Genomic DNA, 13,636 nt, shown 5'->3' with positions numbered 1-13,636 from the left:
TCAGCAGCGTTGCCAGACAGTAGAAATTCGCGTGATGTAATTTAGAAGAAATAATACACGATTGTTTTGATTATTTACTAGCTCAATTATGTCAATGAAACTAACAGTTTTGGCAGGCATCAATTGCCTGAAACAATGCGCTTTGAATGCTGCAACTCCAAGGAACTCGTTGATGCACACAAGCGCTTGCTTGCGCAAAGTTGAGGACCGCAAAGAAATGCTGGCTTCTATGCCGGCGAAGGATGAGGGAACTCTTGGCGAGAAATCAGTCGACATAGATACTCTCATTGACAGGTTCGTGGTAATACTTTTAATATGTTGTTAAATGATATCCTTAATTTACTACATTAACAGAAAGGCAAAGTTTTTCCCGGATGCCAGCACAGCCACCCAACTGTTCAACGGCATTCCTTTCAATGAGCTGCCCATAGTCAACATTCGTGTCTCGCCTAACAACACAATCATTTCAGTGACCGACTATAAAGGTAGTATAATAAATAATTATCGTCCTAATCTTTATTGCCATCGTTTGCTATTTGTAGGTGTACCCAGACTGATCCGTTCATGCGGTATTGAAGGCTTCAAGAATACCAGGAAAGGTACCAATATTGCTGCCCAGGCAACCGCTGTGACTATTAGCGCTGTAAGATTGGCAGATTTCAATGATTTAAGTTTATATGTTGCAGTAGATAATGTTTATAATTTACAGAAAGCCGTTGAGCTTGGTTGGAAAACTATTCGAGTGAAAGTGCGTGGCTTGGGACCCGGACGCATGGTAAGATTTCAAATATTAATTCATGTAATTCTGAAAAACTCATTTTACATACTTTGCTTTCAGTCGGCTATCAAAGGACTGCAAATGGGTGGTCTGAACATAGTTTCGGTTACGGATAATACGCCTGTTTCATGGAATCCCCCCGCGACCCAGAAAACAGAGGAGTCTGTAAATCAATATTGTATATTCGCAATGTAGAAATAAATGTAAAAAATTGTTTAAATTTCTATAACTCGTATTCCTCGAGAGAACATCCACTTTATTTGTTTCCGTTAATCTTACGCTTATAAGAATAGATATATGAGAGAACCAATTCCGACATAGAATCTACGTACAAATGTATTTATAAGAGCATTTAGATAAACGTTCTAACTCATTTAATATTTGACGGCAGCGAGAATTCGCATCAAATGTATTTTTAAATAGCAAAGTCTTTAAAATTAATTACTTAATTTAACAAATAATCTTAACTAATATGTACAATAATTGAAGTACAATATCCAACTTTATGATACTATTCTTTCCATATATTCTTACACAATAATCTTATAGTTAGTTTTTATTAAAGTGGCACACTTGTAAAGTGTGCCACATCTTGCAAGTTAATCTTAATGAAAATCGTAGAAATTACATTACACATCCGTATGATAATATACGTACCTAATCACCTAAGCAAATACCAAGCGTAAAGTTAAGTTTCCTAATCGCAGGCTATAATTATGAAATGCAGCAGATTGCACATAGATTTTGGCTGGAATGGTTGTCTATATAATATGGAATTGTAGGTATGCGTGAGTTCAGGTGTATTTTGTAGTTTTGTTTCCTTGTGTTTTGTTTTTGTTTTATAAATAACGAACTTAGAAGATGGATAATATTTTTGGTTTCAAGACGGCGCTTGCTGGTGGCATACATAAAGATTGTCATGAGTTGCCCTTTTTATTATGCCATTCTATGCCTCTGTGAAACATGTTTTGCATCGCGCGGACTGGCGTCGACAATATGCAACGTCGCGTGTCAATTGCCAGTTTGCTGCGCAAGGATTCGGAGTTCGGGGGGTCCTCTAAATGTGAGGGGGAGTACATAGGAAGTATCGTTTGGCTACTGCTGGGATCCGGATCGCCGACATCATAGTCATCTCTTGGTATTTTTCTAAATCGTCCGGACTGACTTGTTTGTTCCCATACAACTTGTTTGCCTCGCAGTTCTGTAGTCGGCTCCTGTTTAACTACAGTCATCGAGTCGCAGTTGTTGCAACCACCAGCGCCGTAGGATGCATGAAACTGCATATTAGGTGAACCACCGCCAAAGCCCTTGTTTAAGCTGCCGGACGGATCGCGTGATGAATCGCTTTGCATGTCGCCATTGCTACCATCGCTCCTGCTCATTTCACAATCCTCATAATCCATAAATGTGGTCGCGCATGATGGCTGATAGATGACAGCGGACGCATGGCCAGAGCGTCCAGAATTCAAAGGTGTTCCCTGTTCCCAAGTGTTTGTGCGTGGATCGTAGACCTCAACGATGGACAGAAAATTGTTGCCATCAAAGCCACCGATGGCATATAGCTTGCCATCTAGTGGCGTCAATGATAGCGCACTTCTGGCGATCTGAATTGGCGCAACCATGTCCCAAGTTTCATTGTCCGTATTATACCGCTCCACTGTGGCCAGTTGTCGCGTGCCATCGAATCCACCGACAACGTAAATGTACTGATCAATGGCAGCCACTCCTGCAAGTGAAAGTGGTAGATGCTTAGCAACAGCTACAATTTAGAGAGCAGGTGTTAATCTTACCTGCTCCACTGCGTCCCGTCTTCAAGGGAGGCAAGTAGCTCCACTCATTGTTCTCTGGATGATAGCATTCAACGCTGGCCAATCGTTCGTTGCCATCGAATCCACCGATGGCGTAAAGCAGACGATTGACAACAACAACGCCAACGCCCAAACGTTTGGAATGCATGGACTGCACAAGTGTCCAACGATCCTGATCTGGATCATAGCTACACAAGGGAACAATTGTTTATAAAAGCAATTCATTGAATACTAAAGCAAGTTAATACTCACTATTCTACTGTGTTGTGGTATTCCATGCCTGCGGATCCACCCACAGCATACATTAACTCATCCATGACGGCAACACCGACACGATGACGGGGCACTGACATTGGTGAGCACGGTCTCCACGTCTCTGTTATGGCACTGTAACGATCCACCCAGTCCGAATCGTAAGATGATCCAATGTTATTGTTACGTCCACCAACCGCATAGAATTTCCCTTTCAGAAACGCTGCTCCGAGACCGGAACGTGGAATGCGCAGATTCGGCAAGGTTGTCCACGTTTTATCATCGACATTGTAGGCCTCCAGTATGTCCAGTGAGTGTCGGAAGAAGCCGCCAGCAACGAATATCATTCGTGTGGTGTTTGGTGTGCGCTCCTTGACGCCTGGACATTTGTGCAGCGTTAAATCCTTAAAGATCTTTGCCAGATATTCTCGACATGCCGGCACCTTGCGCAGTACATCGCAGTTTTTCATCTGTTCCTTGAGGAAATTGGGCGTCAGAAACTGGCAGCGAACGGCGACAAGAATATGCTCCATTTTGCTATGCCGATTATCCTCATCGTATTTGACCCATTTAAGAACAGCATTGTACACTTCACGCTCCTCCTGCACGTTCAGTTCGTCGCGTCTAATCAGTGCAATCAGTTGATAGGCGGACAGTTGCAGGAATTCCTCCTCTTGACATACCTGCAAGCATAATAATGAGAATATTATAATATATTTAATTTGATTAATGGGCAACTTGCAACTTACTTGTGTAAAATGGCGTTCAATAAAAAAATTCGCTTTCTTCTGTAGCTCAATGCAGCCATGCTGTTCGGCGAAATTGGCAATGCCGATGGCATTTGTAGGATCCAATTGACGCTCTAGGAAGGCACAGCAGGCATCAATGACATTCTGCACTTGGAACATGGTCGCCGCAGGCAACAGCTGGCAGACTGTCACCTCGGTCACCCTGATTTGGCCAGTATACATGAAGTAAAGGATTCGCGCCATTGCCGTGGGACACACCTATGTAGAATGGGTGGGATAATGCAAAACTGTTCATCTATTATAGCGCAACGAAAGATAGCAGACATCGCTGGGTCTTCACTTACCCCCTGCAATTGTACGCGTGACATTTCCGACTCCTTGAGGCCACCCGTGAACATGGCCTTGAAATATGGCGATGCCGCTGACAGTATCACCTTGTGGGCGTGGAACAGCTCCTTCTTCACCTCGAGCACAACGTCTGTGAGCATACCATGTGATCGCATCATGAACATCATCTTGAGTGCCTCCTTGGCATAGTTTGACATGCAGAAAGTCATGTCATCATCTGTGGCATCATGTTCATCTATGGATCGCGCCGTGTCGAAACGTCCGCACCCAGATGAGAGGGAACCCCTATCACAGTGTTCATTCATCTCAAAGTCTGTAAGAAGACCAATTATTTAAATTGTTATACAATAGAAATATAATGGGGGTATATTTCAGTTGAAACGCAGAAACAATTAAGTGCTGTAGCAAAAGCAATTATATCCAAAGAGCGACCTGTTTCTATGCGAACTTTTTATACCGGGTGGTCGGATGCTTATAAAGGTATAATGGCTTAGTGATAATTGAAAGCATATATATTTACACTATCTTCGATCTATTTATGAATGAATGTAAATTTATACTCGATTAGCATCGACGAGACATAAAAAGGCTCTGTCATTTGTTAAACCTATTTCTTGGAACTACAAATTCAAAACATTAAAATTTGTCACCTTGATGTCTAAGTTTGGATTGCAAAGGGTGGAAAATCACTGCGTTTAGTTGATTGAATACTACAGGTGAATGTGACAATTCTTTGACATACCTATCCTAATAGCCAAAACTCTATTTTTAACTAATCGTTTTAAATTTGTGAAGTTTGTAAATTAACAAGCGTGATCAACATTGGCAACATTCTTACTTTCTGAATTTTGGTAATCATCATGAGGAGATGATATTAATGGAATTTATTTTGAGTACGTACTTAGTTGGAGACCAAAAATATTTTACAAAGAAAGTGGCACTTCATTGCATGAAAAGCATGTTTAGCCAGTTATCTTTAATGTGCAGTTAAGTATTGACGCAGTTAAGTACAAAATACGCAAATGGACAAATCGATACCCAATTAAATTTTTAATTGAAGATTATTCTAGAGTTACTCACTCAACACTTAATAAAATAATATATCTATAAAGATATTATACTAGTTAATACTAGTTGAATATTGTTGACCACATGAAACTTGATGGTAATATACCAAAAATCAATTGTAATCTTATAAAAGTGTATTATTGTAAGATACGATAATTTGCCAAAGAGGTAAAAATATTGTAGTTCTCAGTTTTAATTACCGGGTGTCTCTGAGTGAACTGTCGTATTCTCATTTGTTTGATTCGCAACTCATTTAAAATGGCTTTTAAAAGCTAAACAATGTCTTTATCGCATTTATTTGCACACATTTGCACACACACACACACAAATAGCACTCCGCACAGCAAAGAGTCGACAAATTTCAAAAGTTTATTATGAAATGAATGAATTTGCAATATTTTTGTTTTAGCCCTCGTGCGATTCTTTCTAATAAGCAAACTCGATTTATTACATCCACACACTCGCACACACAAATGCTCACACAAATGCTCACACATGCTCGGTTGGGAGATACATGTGGATGTGTGTAGTATGTGCAGAGTCATGCTCATTGGCTATATTCCCCAAAAGCAACAGTCAGCAGCAGCAGCAGAAACAGCAGAAACAGCAACAGAAAAAGCAAAAGCAAATGCTAGAACGGTCGCTCGGACGCTTGGTGATTTTTTTTTTTTCCACATTTGATTCACAATAAAATCGGCTAATTTGTTGTAGGACTTGTGCGATAAGGCAGCTGCTAGAAGCTACTACCATGTTCGCTCAAAGTCCAATCATTACAAACACAAAACACGAAGAGCAAACACCCAAAAAAAAAAATTTGAGTTTTTGTGAGAATTTCTATTCACTTTCAAATGTTGAATTTGAAATTTGTTGTTTTTTTTTTTATTTGTGTGTTTTTATCAACAAAACAATGGCAGATAACAGGTTTACTCAATGTACTTATGTACATTGCTCTTTGTATCATACATTAGATTAAGTCTTTTGTACATAAGCTCAATATAGTCAATGGACTAAGAATAAGATCATACATAAGTAGGTATGTATGTATGTATGTATACGAACGTACATTAAATAAAAAGATCAGCGGACTAAAAGCTCGCGTACCACCGACATCAACCGATCGTGCGTACGCCGGAATCGAACTGAACCAATTTCTGCGATTCGCCGATTCCCACCACAAAAAGCAGGTAGACGAACGTTGGTTTCCACCTCACGGTGATGTGATGAATGCGTAGTTGACAAATATGCCATCTCATGCTGGGTGTCAAAGTTACAAAATTATATAATATGTATTCTCTCCTGGAGAATTCCTACGTTGTCATTGTGATTTGAAAATAATAATACAATGTTTCTGTTGAAACTAATTATGACCGGAAAAAGTTGTAAAAAGTTATCACCAGAGAAATGTCCTGTCATTCCTAAAGACTACAGGGTATTTACGATTTGAGCATTCTTTATATTAAGATAGATTTGTGTGTATGTACGTGCGATTAAATACTTATTGAAACACATCATTGATATTTCCGTTGTAATCTAATTTGGTTTAGTGGGCAAAGAGATATCTCAAGTTTTTCAAATTATCTTGCTCCGAGTACACTAGAGATAGAGCAATAAAAAGAAAGATTGAGCTTATCGAGATAGAAAATAAAGATAGTAGGCTGGTCAAATTTAATTAAGACGATTATGATAACAATGTTATGGCCAAGACTAATTATGCTCGAGATTTCTTTACGTTACGATCAATTTAATTAGGTCTCACCATGTGTGCTTCGTCTTTGCCTAGACCCAGAGATAACAGTATTTCATTTGTTTAATATTTATTATATTAATAGTACAACACATACATTCCGTACATACATACATTCACATGTATGTACAATACACGGTGTGTACGTGGGTAGCGTGACGTGCTTTTGGGATGATGACACAGCATTAACAGAGTATCTTGAGCGCAAGGAGTTCCCTTCGAGATATTTTATCAACTATGCGATAAATGCAAAAGCAAAGTGAGAAATACTGTCAAATCACGATGAGAGGGCATAAATGCACACATGCTCACATCCATATATACACACAATATGCATGTATATGTACACATATACATATGTGCATGCATACATACAATGAACATTCATACGAGTGCGAAAGACACGAAACGTAATCCGCGGGTCGACTGAGAGAGATAAAGAGGGAGAGAGAGTAGTTTTGTTTTTGTTAAATCGAAGATACATGTGTGACAGCTCGAACTATGTTTGAATACATACACACCTACATAGACACAAATCGAGAGATATGTTTGCACGTACAATCGATTGTATACGTGTTTTATCAACAACTTGTTGATTTTGCAGTGTTTAATTGATGAGAGTTGCGACGAGTTTTAATTATAACTCAACATATACAAATACACTGGTCTTTGTGAACTTTTGTACTTTATGCACTTACAGATATGTGTAAATAAATATTTGGATCAAGTAGACCAAAATACTATCACGTGTATACACAAAAGTGAAATTCTCAATGTGTGTGCCTGTGTCAGTGTGTGTATCAAACAGCTGATAAATTGGGCAATGCGTCGTTTTCCTTTTTTTGTAAGATCTTTTTGTTTTACATATTTTTCTGGTTCATTAAGTTTTGCAATCGCTTTCAATTTTCTACACTCTAGATTAATTACAGCACTTTTTTCGTATTATTGTATTAGAAAATTACCATTCACTAGTTAAAAAACTACAATCTTCGTGTTATTCTTTTTAGCACTCACAACAGCCACCGTGCACAACTCTTAACTAAACTAACATTCTGCGGCGTTGCCATACTCGGTAAGGCCAACATCAGTATTTTGGAATTCTAGTACTTAAAAAAAAAACTGCATAAACTACACAGTTAGTTTTTGTACAATAAAATTGTAAATCTTTATTTCTGAAAGTTTTTAGAATAAAATTAGTGACATTTTGGGTTTATAATATCATTATAAACACTTAATAAATCATAACTACAGCTTAAACTTATGTGAAATGTTGGGCAATTTGCATACATTTTGAATGAAATAAGTTTGGTCACACATACCGCATGCTCTATTGTTGAGATTATCATCATCAATTTGCATAACATTTCTTGCATTTCTTGTAAATATAATTGTAATATTCTTCCTAATGGCAACGTCAACGATTAGAAAATATAGTGCGTCTGTGATATTCTTTCATGGATCCGGCGATACAGGCCCGAATCTGCAGGAGTGGGTTCGCTTTTTACTAGGTCGCGATTTGGACTTTGCGCACATAAAAATTATTTACCCAACAGCTCCGCTACAAAAGTACACTCCTCTAAATGGACAGTTATCAACCGTTTGGTTTGATCGACGATCTGTGAACATAGCTGCCCAAGAAAGCCGAAAGAGTATGGCAGAGAGCTATAATATTGTGCAGAAACTAATCCAAAATGAAGTGGACAATGGCATTCCGTTGAATCGGATAATTGTTGGCGGCTTCTCAATGGGCGGAGCCTTAGCTCTTCACACTGGCTACCACTTGAATACTGATTTAGCCGGCGTCTTTGCCCATTCATCATTCCTCAATCGACAATCGGTGGTCTATGAATCACTGGCCAATCGAGTAAACGATAAGCTACCGGATCTGTTTATGTTTCATGGTGAGCGTGACACTCTTGTTCCCTTGGATTGGGGACAGGAGACGTGGGAATCATTAAATAAATTGGGCGTCTCTGGTACATTCACTCCATTGAAGAACACGCTGCATGAATTGAAGAATAAATCAGTTCTTAGTTTGGAGGAATGGATTCTGAAAAAGCTCCCACCAACGCAAAACGATCAGCAAAATAAACTTTAATTTCGTGTTTCAAAAATCAAAACTCTAGCAAATCTTTATTCTATTTCTTCATTTAGGAGTTGGCTCTGCAAGTTTCTTTTATTTATATTAGAAGGACAAATTACTTTCACTTCGCAGTCCATTTAGATAAAGGGGATTCCTCATAACTTCCAGCATGATAAAGTAGTATTTTTCCATATTTTTATGAAATAAGGGCTTTGTTCATCTGGTAACACTGTGTTTTGTTTGTTTTTGCTGAAAGTTTACTTGCATAATTGTTTAAGCTGAAAAAATGGCATCGTCTGCAATACGTAAACACAGTGCTTCTCTCATATTTTTCCATGGTTCTGGAGAAACAGGTCAAATTTTAATAGACAGAGTGCGTTATTTGCTTGGACGTGATTTTAATTTTGCGCACATCAATGTTGTTTATCCAACGGCTCCATTACAAGAATATACACCATTGAAAGGGCAACTATCGAAAGTGTGGTTTGATCGCAATGCAGTCGATATAGCGGATCCCATAGGTAAACAGAACATGACGAAGGGATACGCGGTTGCGCAGCAACTTATCCAAGATGAAGTGACCTATGGCATACCCTTGAATCGTATAATTGTTGGTGGTTTCTCAATGGGAGGAGCGTTGGCCTTGCATACCGGTTACCACTTGACTGATGGACTCGCAGGTGTTTTTACGCATTCCTCATTTCTGTATCGCAATTCTGTTGTCTTTGAATCATTGAGAAATCGTAAATTTACTAAGGAAACACTGCCTGAGCTGCGAATGTTTCATGGCCAGAATGACACTTTAGTTCCGCCTGAATGGGGAAGAGAGACATCAGAATCTTTAGCCAAATTGGGCGTATCAGGCACTTTTACTCCCTTAGAGGATACATTGCATGTGCTTAGAAGAAAGTCACTTCTCGACATCGAGAAATGGATATTAACCAAATTGCCACCTTTGTAAAACGTGATAATAAAATAATTATGTAATATTTTGCATTTTGTCTATGAAAGACTTACATTTAAATTCTAGTATTTGGTAAAACACCGACACAATTCGGTGCAGAGCAGAGACAGGGTTTCCCATTAGTTAAATCAGGACTAAGATTTTCTCCTCCATAGTGGAAACATAGCTCTTCGTTCGCATAAATATTTCTTTTTGCAAATATGCCTGCAAGGGAAAAATTATTCAAAATCTTGGTTTTCTATTAGCTACTTACCTATTTTAGGTATTGGGCAATTTATTCGTACAGCGAAGATTTCACAATTTGGCTGGCAGCTGTGGTTAAGATATCGACCAATATTTCCCCGAAAAGTGGGGTCCACGATAGTCACTTGAGATGCCTGATAATCTGTGTTATCTTTTGATTTTGTGAACTCACGCAGACAAAATATAAAATTCATCTTATCACAGTTATCAACAAAATCAAGACGGCGTTTAGCTTCTGCTAGAGTTAATAATTCACCAGCATATTCGCAAATGAAAGCACCGCATGGGATATCAATCAAGGTGCGGACTCCCATTGATTTATATTGAGGTGAAAGAAATATTTCCAATTTCTTTCGTGGTCCAAACTGCACAAGTCGATTATTGCAATGTTGCAAATCACATTTACAAAAATCGTTGCATTCTGTTACGGAATGTAAACTTGTATCTTCGTTGTTGACTAAAACTAATTCCTTATTCACTAGATGGTACTTAAAATATCCTCCATGGCAGCAATCAATGTTGTTATTGCAATTTTTAATGACACAAGTGCAAGTTGATGTTATTTGAGAATTGTAATCGTCTTTCAAGCGCTTGAACTCCTCGCTGCCGTCGTCAGGCATAAGGACATTTTCTAAAATATATTCCACCAAGTCCTTGTGGTCATAGTCATCACAAATTTCTATCATTATCAAGTAATTTAAACCAAGCTCTGTAGATAAATTAATTTAATGCTCTGTTGTTGTTTACATTTGCAATTATGCTTCTCGCTTTTACCGCTAACAGCTGATTGAAAAGAAGCCCTGGTTTCCTATAAAAAGATTCTGCACATCGATATTTATATCGTTTGTAATTCTTTGTTTATATTTTCGATACTTTAAATACGGTTGTCGCATTTGTTTCCATTACATATAATTGTAATAATGCAATCTAAAAACCATTCCTCAAAAATTGTTATATGGGCTTAATAAAACATAAACTGGAATTAATTTACATTACATTAAAATTTAAAATTGCGCCAAAATATAGCATAAGGTGGCAACACTATTCAAAATAGTTATCAGTGATGCTTGCACAAAATCGGACATCTCTAAGAGTTATCGCGCCACCTCTCTCCTTTGCACGACGTATTCGCAAGTTCATCACACAATTTTTTTTTTTTTCAAAGCTGGCATAATAAAAATACATTGAATAGTGGCATTTCTTGTTGCAATTATCAATTAAATCAAGTACAACTACTTACAAGTGTGAGATGAGCGAAACTATTAATACCGCGGCGCAGTTTCCGACGTTCGAGAAACCGACCGTGCAGTTCAACGAAAAGGGCTGGGGACCATGCGAGTTGCCGGACACGTTTAAGGATGTGCCATACCAGCCGTTTAGCAAGAACGATCGCCTGGGCAAGATCTGTGACTGGACTAGCACCTCCAACAATGATAAGAAGTATCAAAGTAAGTTATACACACTAATTTATTTGTCACATATGCCCAAAGTGAGGTTATGTTGTATATGTGCAATTTGTTTGTGTGTTTCGTGGCAGTCATAATGGAAACTAAATATTGTGTATTTTGTATTGCAGACAAGTATGCGTCTACCTTTGGTACTGGAAATCAATATGCCTACTACCACGAAGAAGACGAGACTACGTTCCATCTTGTGGACACGGCTCGCGTCCAGAAGCCGCCTCATCAACGCGGACGCTTCCGCAACATGCGCAACTCGCGTTCGGGACGTGGTCGCAATGCCCGCGGTGGCCTCAATACCCATGGCCATGGCATGACTACGCTGAGCAGCAAGAATGTAAAGGCACGCGATCCACGTCGTGGTGTTGGCAAGCGTTTTGGCAACCGTGGACCACCGCCCAAGATGCGCGAGTCCTCGGTCGCAGTACGTGCCGACTGGGCTTCCATTGAGGAGATGGACTTTCCCCGTCTTATCAAGCTGTCGCTGCCGAATATCAAGGAGGGCGAAGATATTACCACTTGCGGCACCTTGGAGTACTATGACAAGACATACGATCGCATTAACGTGAAGAACGAGAAGCCGCTGCAGAAGATTGACCGCATTGTGCATACCGTAACCACCACCGATGATCCCGTCATTCGTCGTCTGTCCAAGACGGTGGGTAATGTGTTTGCCACTGACGCTATTTTGGCTACGATTATGTGCTCGACACGTTCGAACTACTCCTGGGACATTGTTATCGAGAAAGTTGGTAAGGCATTCAATTCAAAACAACTTGGGAAATTACTTTTCAAATAAAATCTTATTTATTTGTAAAGAGTTACTAATAGTTCAATTATAAAATGACTATGAATTTGTATTAATTACTAATTTAATTTGCAGGCGATAAGATTTTCATGGACAAGCGCGATCATACTGAATTCGATTTGTTGACTGTGAATGAAACAAGCGTTGAGCCACCCACTGACGATGACAGCTCGTGCAATTCGCCCCGTAATCTGGCTATTGAAGCCACCTTTATCAACCACAACTTCAGTCAACAAGTGCTGAAGACTGGTGAGCAGGAGGCCAAGTATAAGTTTGAGGAAACCAACCCGTTCATCAGCGAGGATGAAGACATACAAGTGGCTAGCGTTGGATATCGTTACAAGAAATGGGAGCTGGGAAGCGATATTGTGAGTATAGGATTATAATACTTTTACATTTTTATTAACCGGCCCAATCGAATTCATTTTAGGTTCTGGTGGCGAGGTGTGAACACGATGGTGTTCTGCAGACACCCAGTGGTGAGCCTCAATTCCTGTCCATAAAGGCATTGAACGAATGGGATTCAAAGCTGGCGAATGGTGTTGAATGGCGTCAAAAGCTGGACACTCAACGCGGTGCTGTGTTGGCCAACGAATTGAGAAACAACGCATGCAAGCTGGCCAAGTGGACGGTGCAAGCTGTGCTGGCTGGATCCGACCAGCTGAAACTAGGCTATGTATCGCGTATTAATCCCCGTGATCATTCACGTCACGTCATCTTGGGCACGCAGCAGTTCAAGCCGCACGAGTTTGCCACACAGATCAATTTGAGCATGGACAACGCCTGGGGCATTCTGCGCTGCATCATTGATCTGGTAATGAAGCAGAAGGATGGCAAATACTTGATCATGAAGGATCCCAACAAGCCAATTATTCGCTTGTACGATATTCCCGACAATACGTTCGATTCGGATGATTCAGACGATGGCGAGGGTGATGATGGTGAAGGTTTCCAGCAAGTCTACAACTATGCGAACAACAGCAACAAGATTTAGAATATACTTTTAGATCTGTGCACTTTATAACGTTATACACACATACACGAAACACTCGTATAATCATAAAGAAAAAAGTAAAACCGGTTAAGCAATGCCAAAACACAGTTATACTATTAATTGTGACGCTTTTTATAATCAGTTGATTGTAAGTTGGCTTATTTTGCAAGTGCAACCTATTCCGAGTAAAGCACAGAATGGAAATAGATTTGTATATTTATTAACTTTTTGGAATCGTTGGGGAGTACATACAATCTAGGAAATATGTGCAGTTGATCAATATCACCTTTGGCATCGAACAACGACCGATTCATTTGCGGCGATAACATTCAGATCA

At 39.4% G+C, this 13,636-nt stretch overlaps 6 protein-coding genes across 7 annotated transcripts; 4 read left to right on the top strand and 2 right to left on the bottom strand.

The window, feature by feature from the left end:
• Nucleotides 1–8: 8 nt before the first annotated feature.
• On the top strand, nt 9–1,013 carry LOC133836312 (small ribosomal subunit protein uS11m). The gene is given in 6 exon segments (XM_062266707.1): nt 9–294; nt 355–485; nt 543–643; nt 710–775; nt 839–913; nt 915–1,013. Coding segments are annotated over 6 exon segments (612 nt in total). The 5' UTR covers nt 9–88; the 3' UTR covers nt 948–1,013.
• Nucleotides 1,014–1,527: 514 nt separating this feature from the next.
• Nucleotides 1,528–7,817, bottom strand: LOC133836298 (kelch-like ECH-associated protein 1B). 2 transcript variants are annotated; one of them, XM_062266695.1, is made up of 6 exons: nt 7,710–7,817; nt 3,932–4,248; nt 3,588–3,845; nt 2,839–3,521; nt 2,569–2,774; nt 1,528–2,504 (listed from the first exon to the last, which is right to left on the bottom strand). In XM_062266695.1, the coding sequence occupies exons 2-6, from the start codon at nt 4,238–4,240 to the stop codon at nt 1,696–1,698; spliced, it is 2,265 nt and encodes a 754-aa protein (XP_062122679.1). In that variant the 5' UTR covers nt 4,241–4,248; nt 7,710–7,817; the 3' UTR covers nt 1,528–1,695. The 2 variants fall into 2 exon arrangements, with proteins under 2 accessions (XP_062122679.1, XP_062122680.1); XM_062266696.1 differs by lacking the exon at nt 7,710–7,817 and having other exon boundaries at nt 3,588–3,874; nt 3,932–4,069.
• Nucleotides 7,818–8,048: 231 nt separating this feature from the next.
• On the top strand, nt 8,049–8,867 carry LOC133836306 (lysophospholipase-like protein 1). Its single transcript, XM_062266703.1, has one exon. The coding sequence runs from the start codon at nt 8,153–8,155 to the stop codon at nt 8,843–8,845; it is 693 nt and encodes a 230-aa protein (XP_062122687.1). The 5' UTR covers nt 8,049–8,152; the 3' UTR covers nt 8,846–8,867.
• Nucleotides 8,868–9,116: 249 nt separating this feature from the next.
• Nucleotides 9,117–9,852, top strand: LOC133836310 (lysophospholipase-like protein 1). The gene has a single exon (XM_062266706.1). The coding sequence runs from the start codon at nt 9,117–9,119 to the stop codon at nt 9,789–9,791; it is 675 nt and encodes a 224-aa protein (XP_062122690.1). The 3' UTR covers nt 9,792–9,852.
• Nucleotides 9,645–10,825, bottom strand: LOC133836305 (probable histone-lysine N-methyltransferase set-23). Its single transcript, XM_062266702.1, has 3 exons — nt 10,048–10,825; nt 9,848–9,998; nt 9,645–9,783 (listed from the first exon to the last, which is right to left on the bottom strand). The coding sequence occupies exons 1-2, from the start codon at nt 10,721–10,723 to the stop codon at nt 9,850–9,852; spliced, it is 825 nt and encodes a 274-aa protein (XP_062122686.1). The 5' UTR covers nt 10,724–10,825; the 3' UTR covers nt 9,645–9,783; nt 9,848–9,849.
• A 306-nt stretch (nt 10,826–11,131) lies between these two features.
• On the top strand, nt 11,132–13,503 carry LOC133836303 (eukaryotic translation initiation factor 3 subunit D-1). Its single transcript, XM_062266700.1, has 4 exons — nt 11,132–11,485; nt 11,614–12,249; nt 12,381–12,673; nt 12,736–13,503. Exons 1-4 carry the CDS (start codon nt 11,287–11,289, stop codon nt 13,297–13,299), a joined length of 1,692 nt encoding a protein of 563 aa, XP_062122684.1. The 5' UTR covers nt 11,132–11,286; the 3' UTR covers nt 13,300–13,503.
• The last annotated feature ends 133 nt before the right edge of the window (nt 13,504–13,636 follow it).

The sequence above is a fragment of the Drosophila sulfurigaster genome, chromosome 2R (assembly GCF_023558435.1).
Source record: "Drosophila sulfurigaster albostrigata strain 15112-1811.04 chromosome 2R, ASM2355843v2, whole genome shotgun sequence".
Taxonomy (NCBI): Eukaryota; Metazoa; Arthropoda; class Insecta; order Diptera; family Drosophilidae; genus Drosophila; species Drosophila sulfurigaster.
The sequence above is the reverse complement of the archived record's forward strand: the minus strand, read 5'-3'. Positions and strand labels throughout refer to the sequence as shown.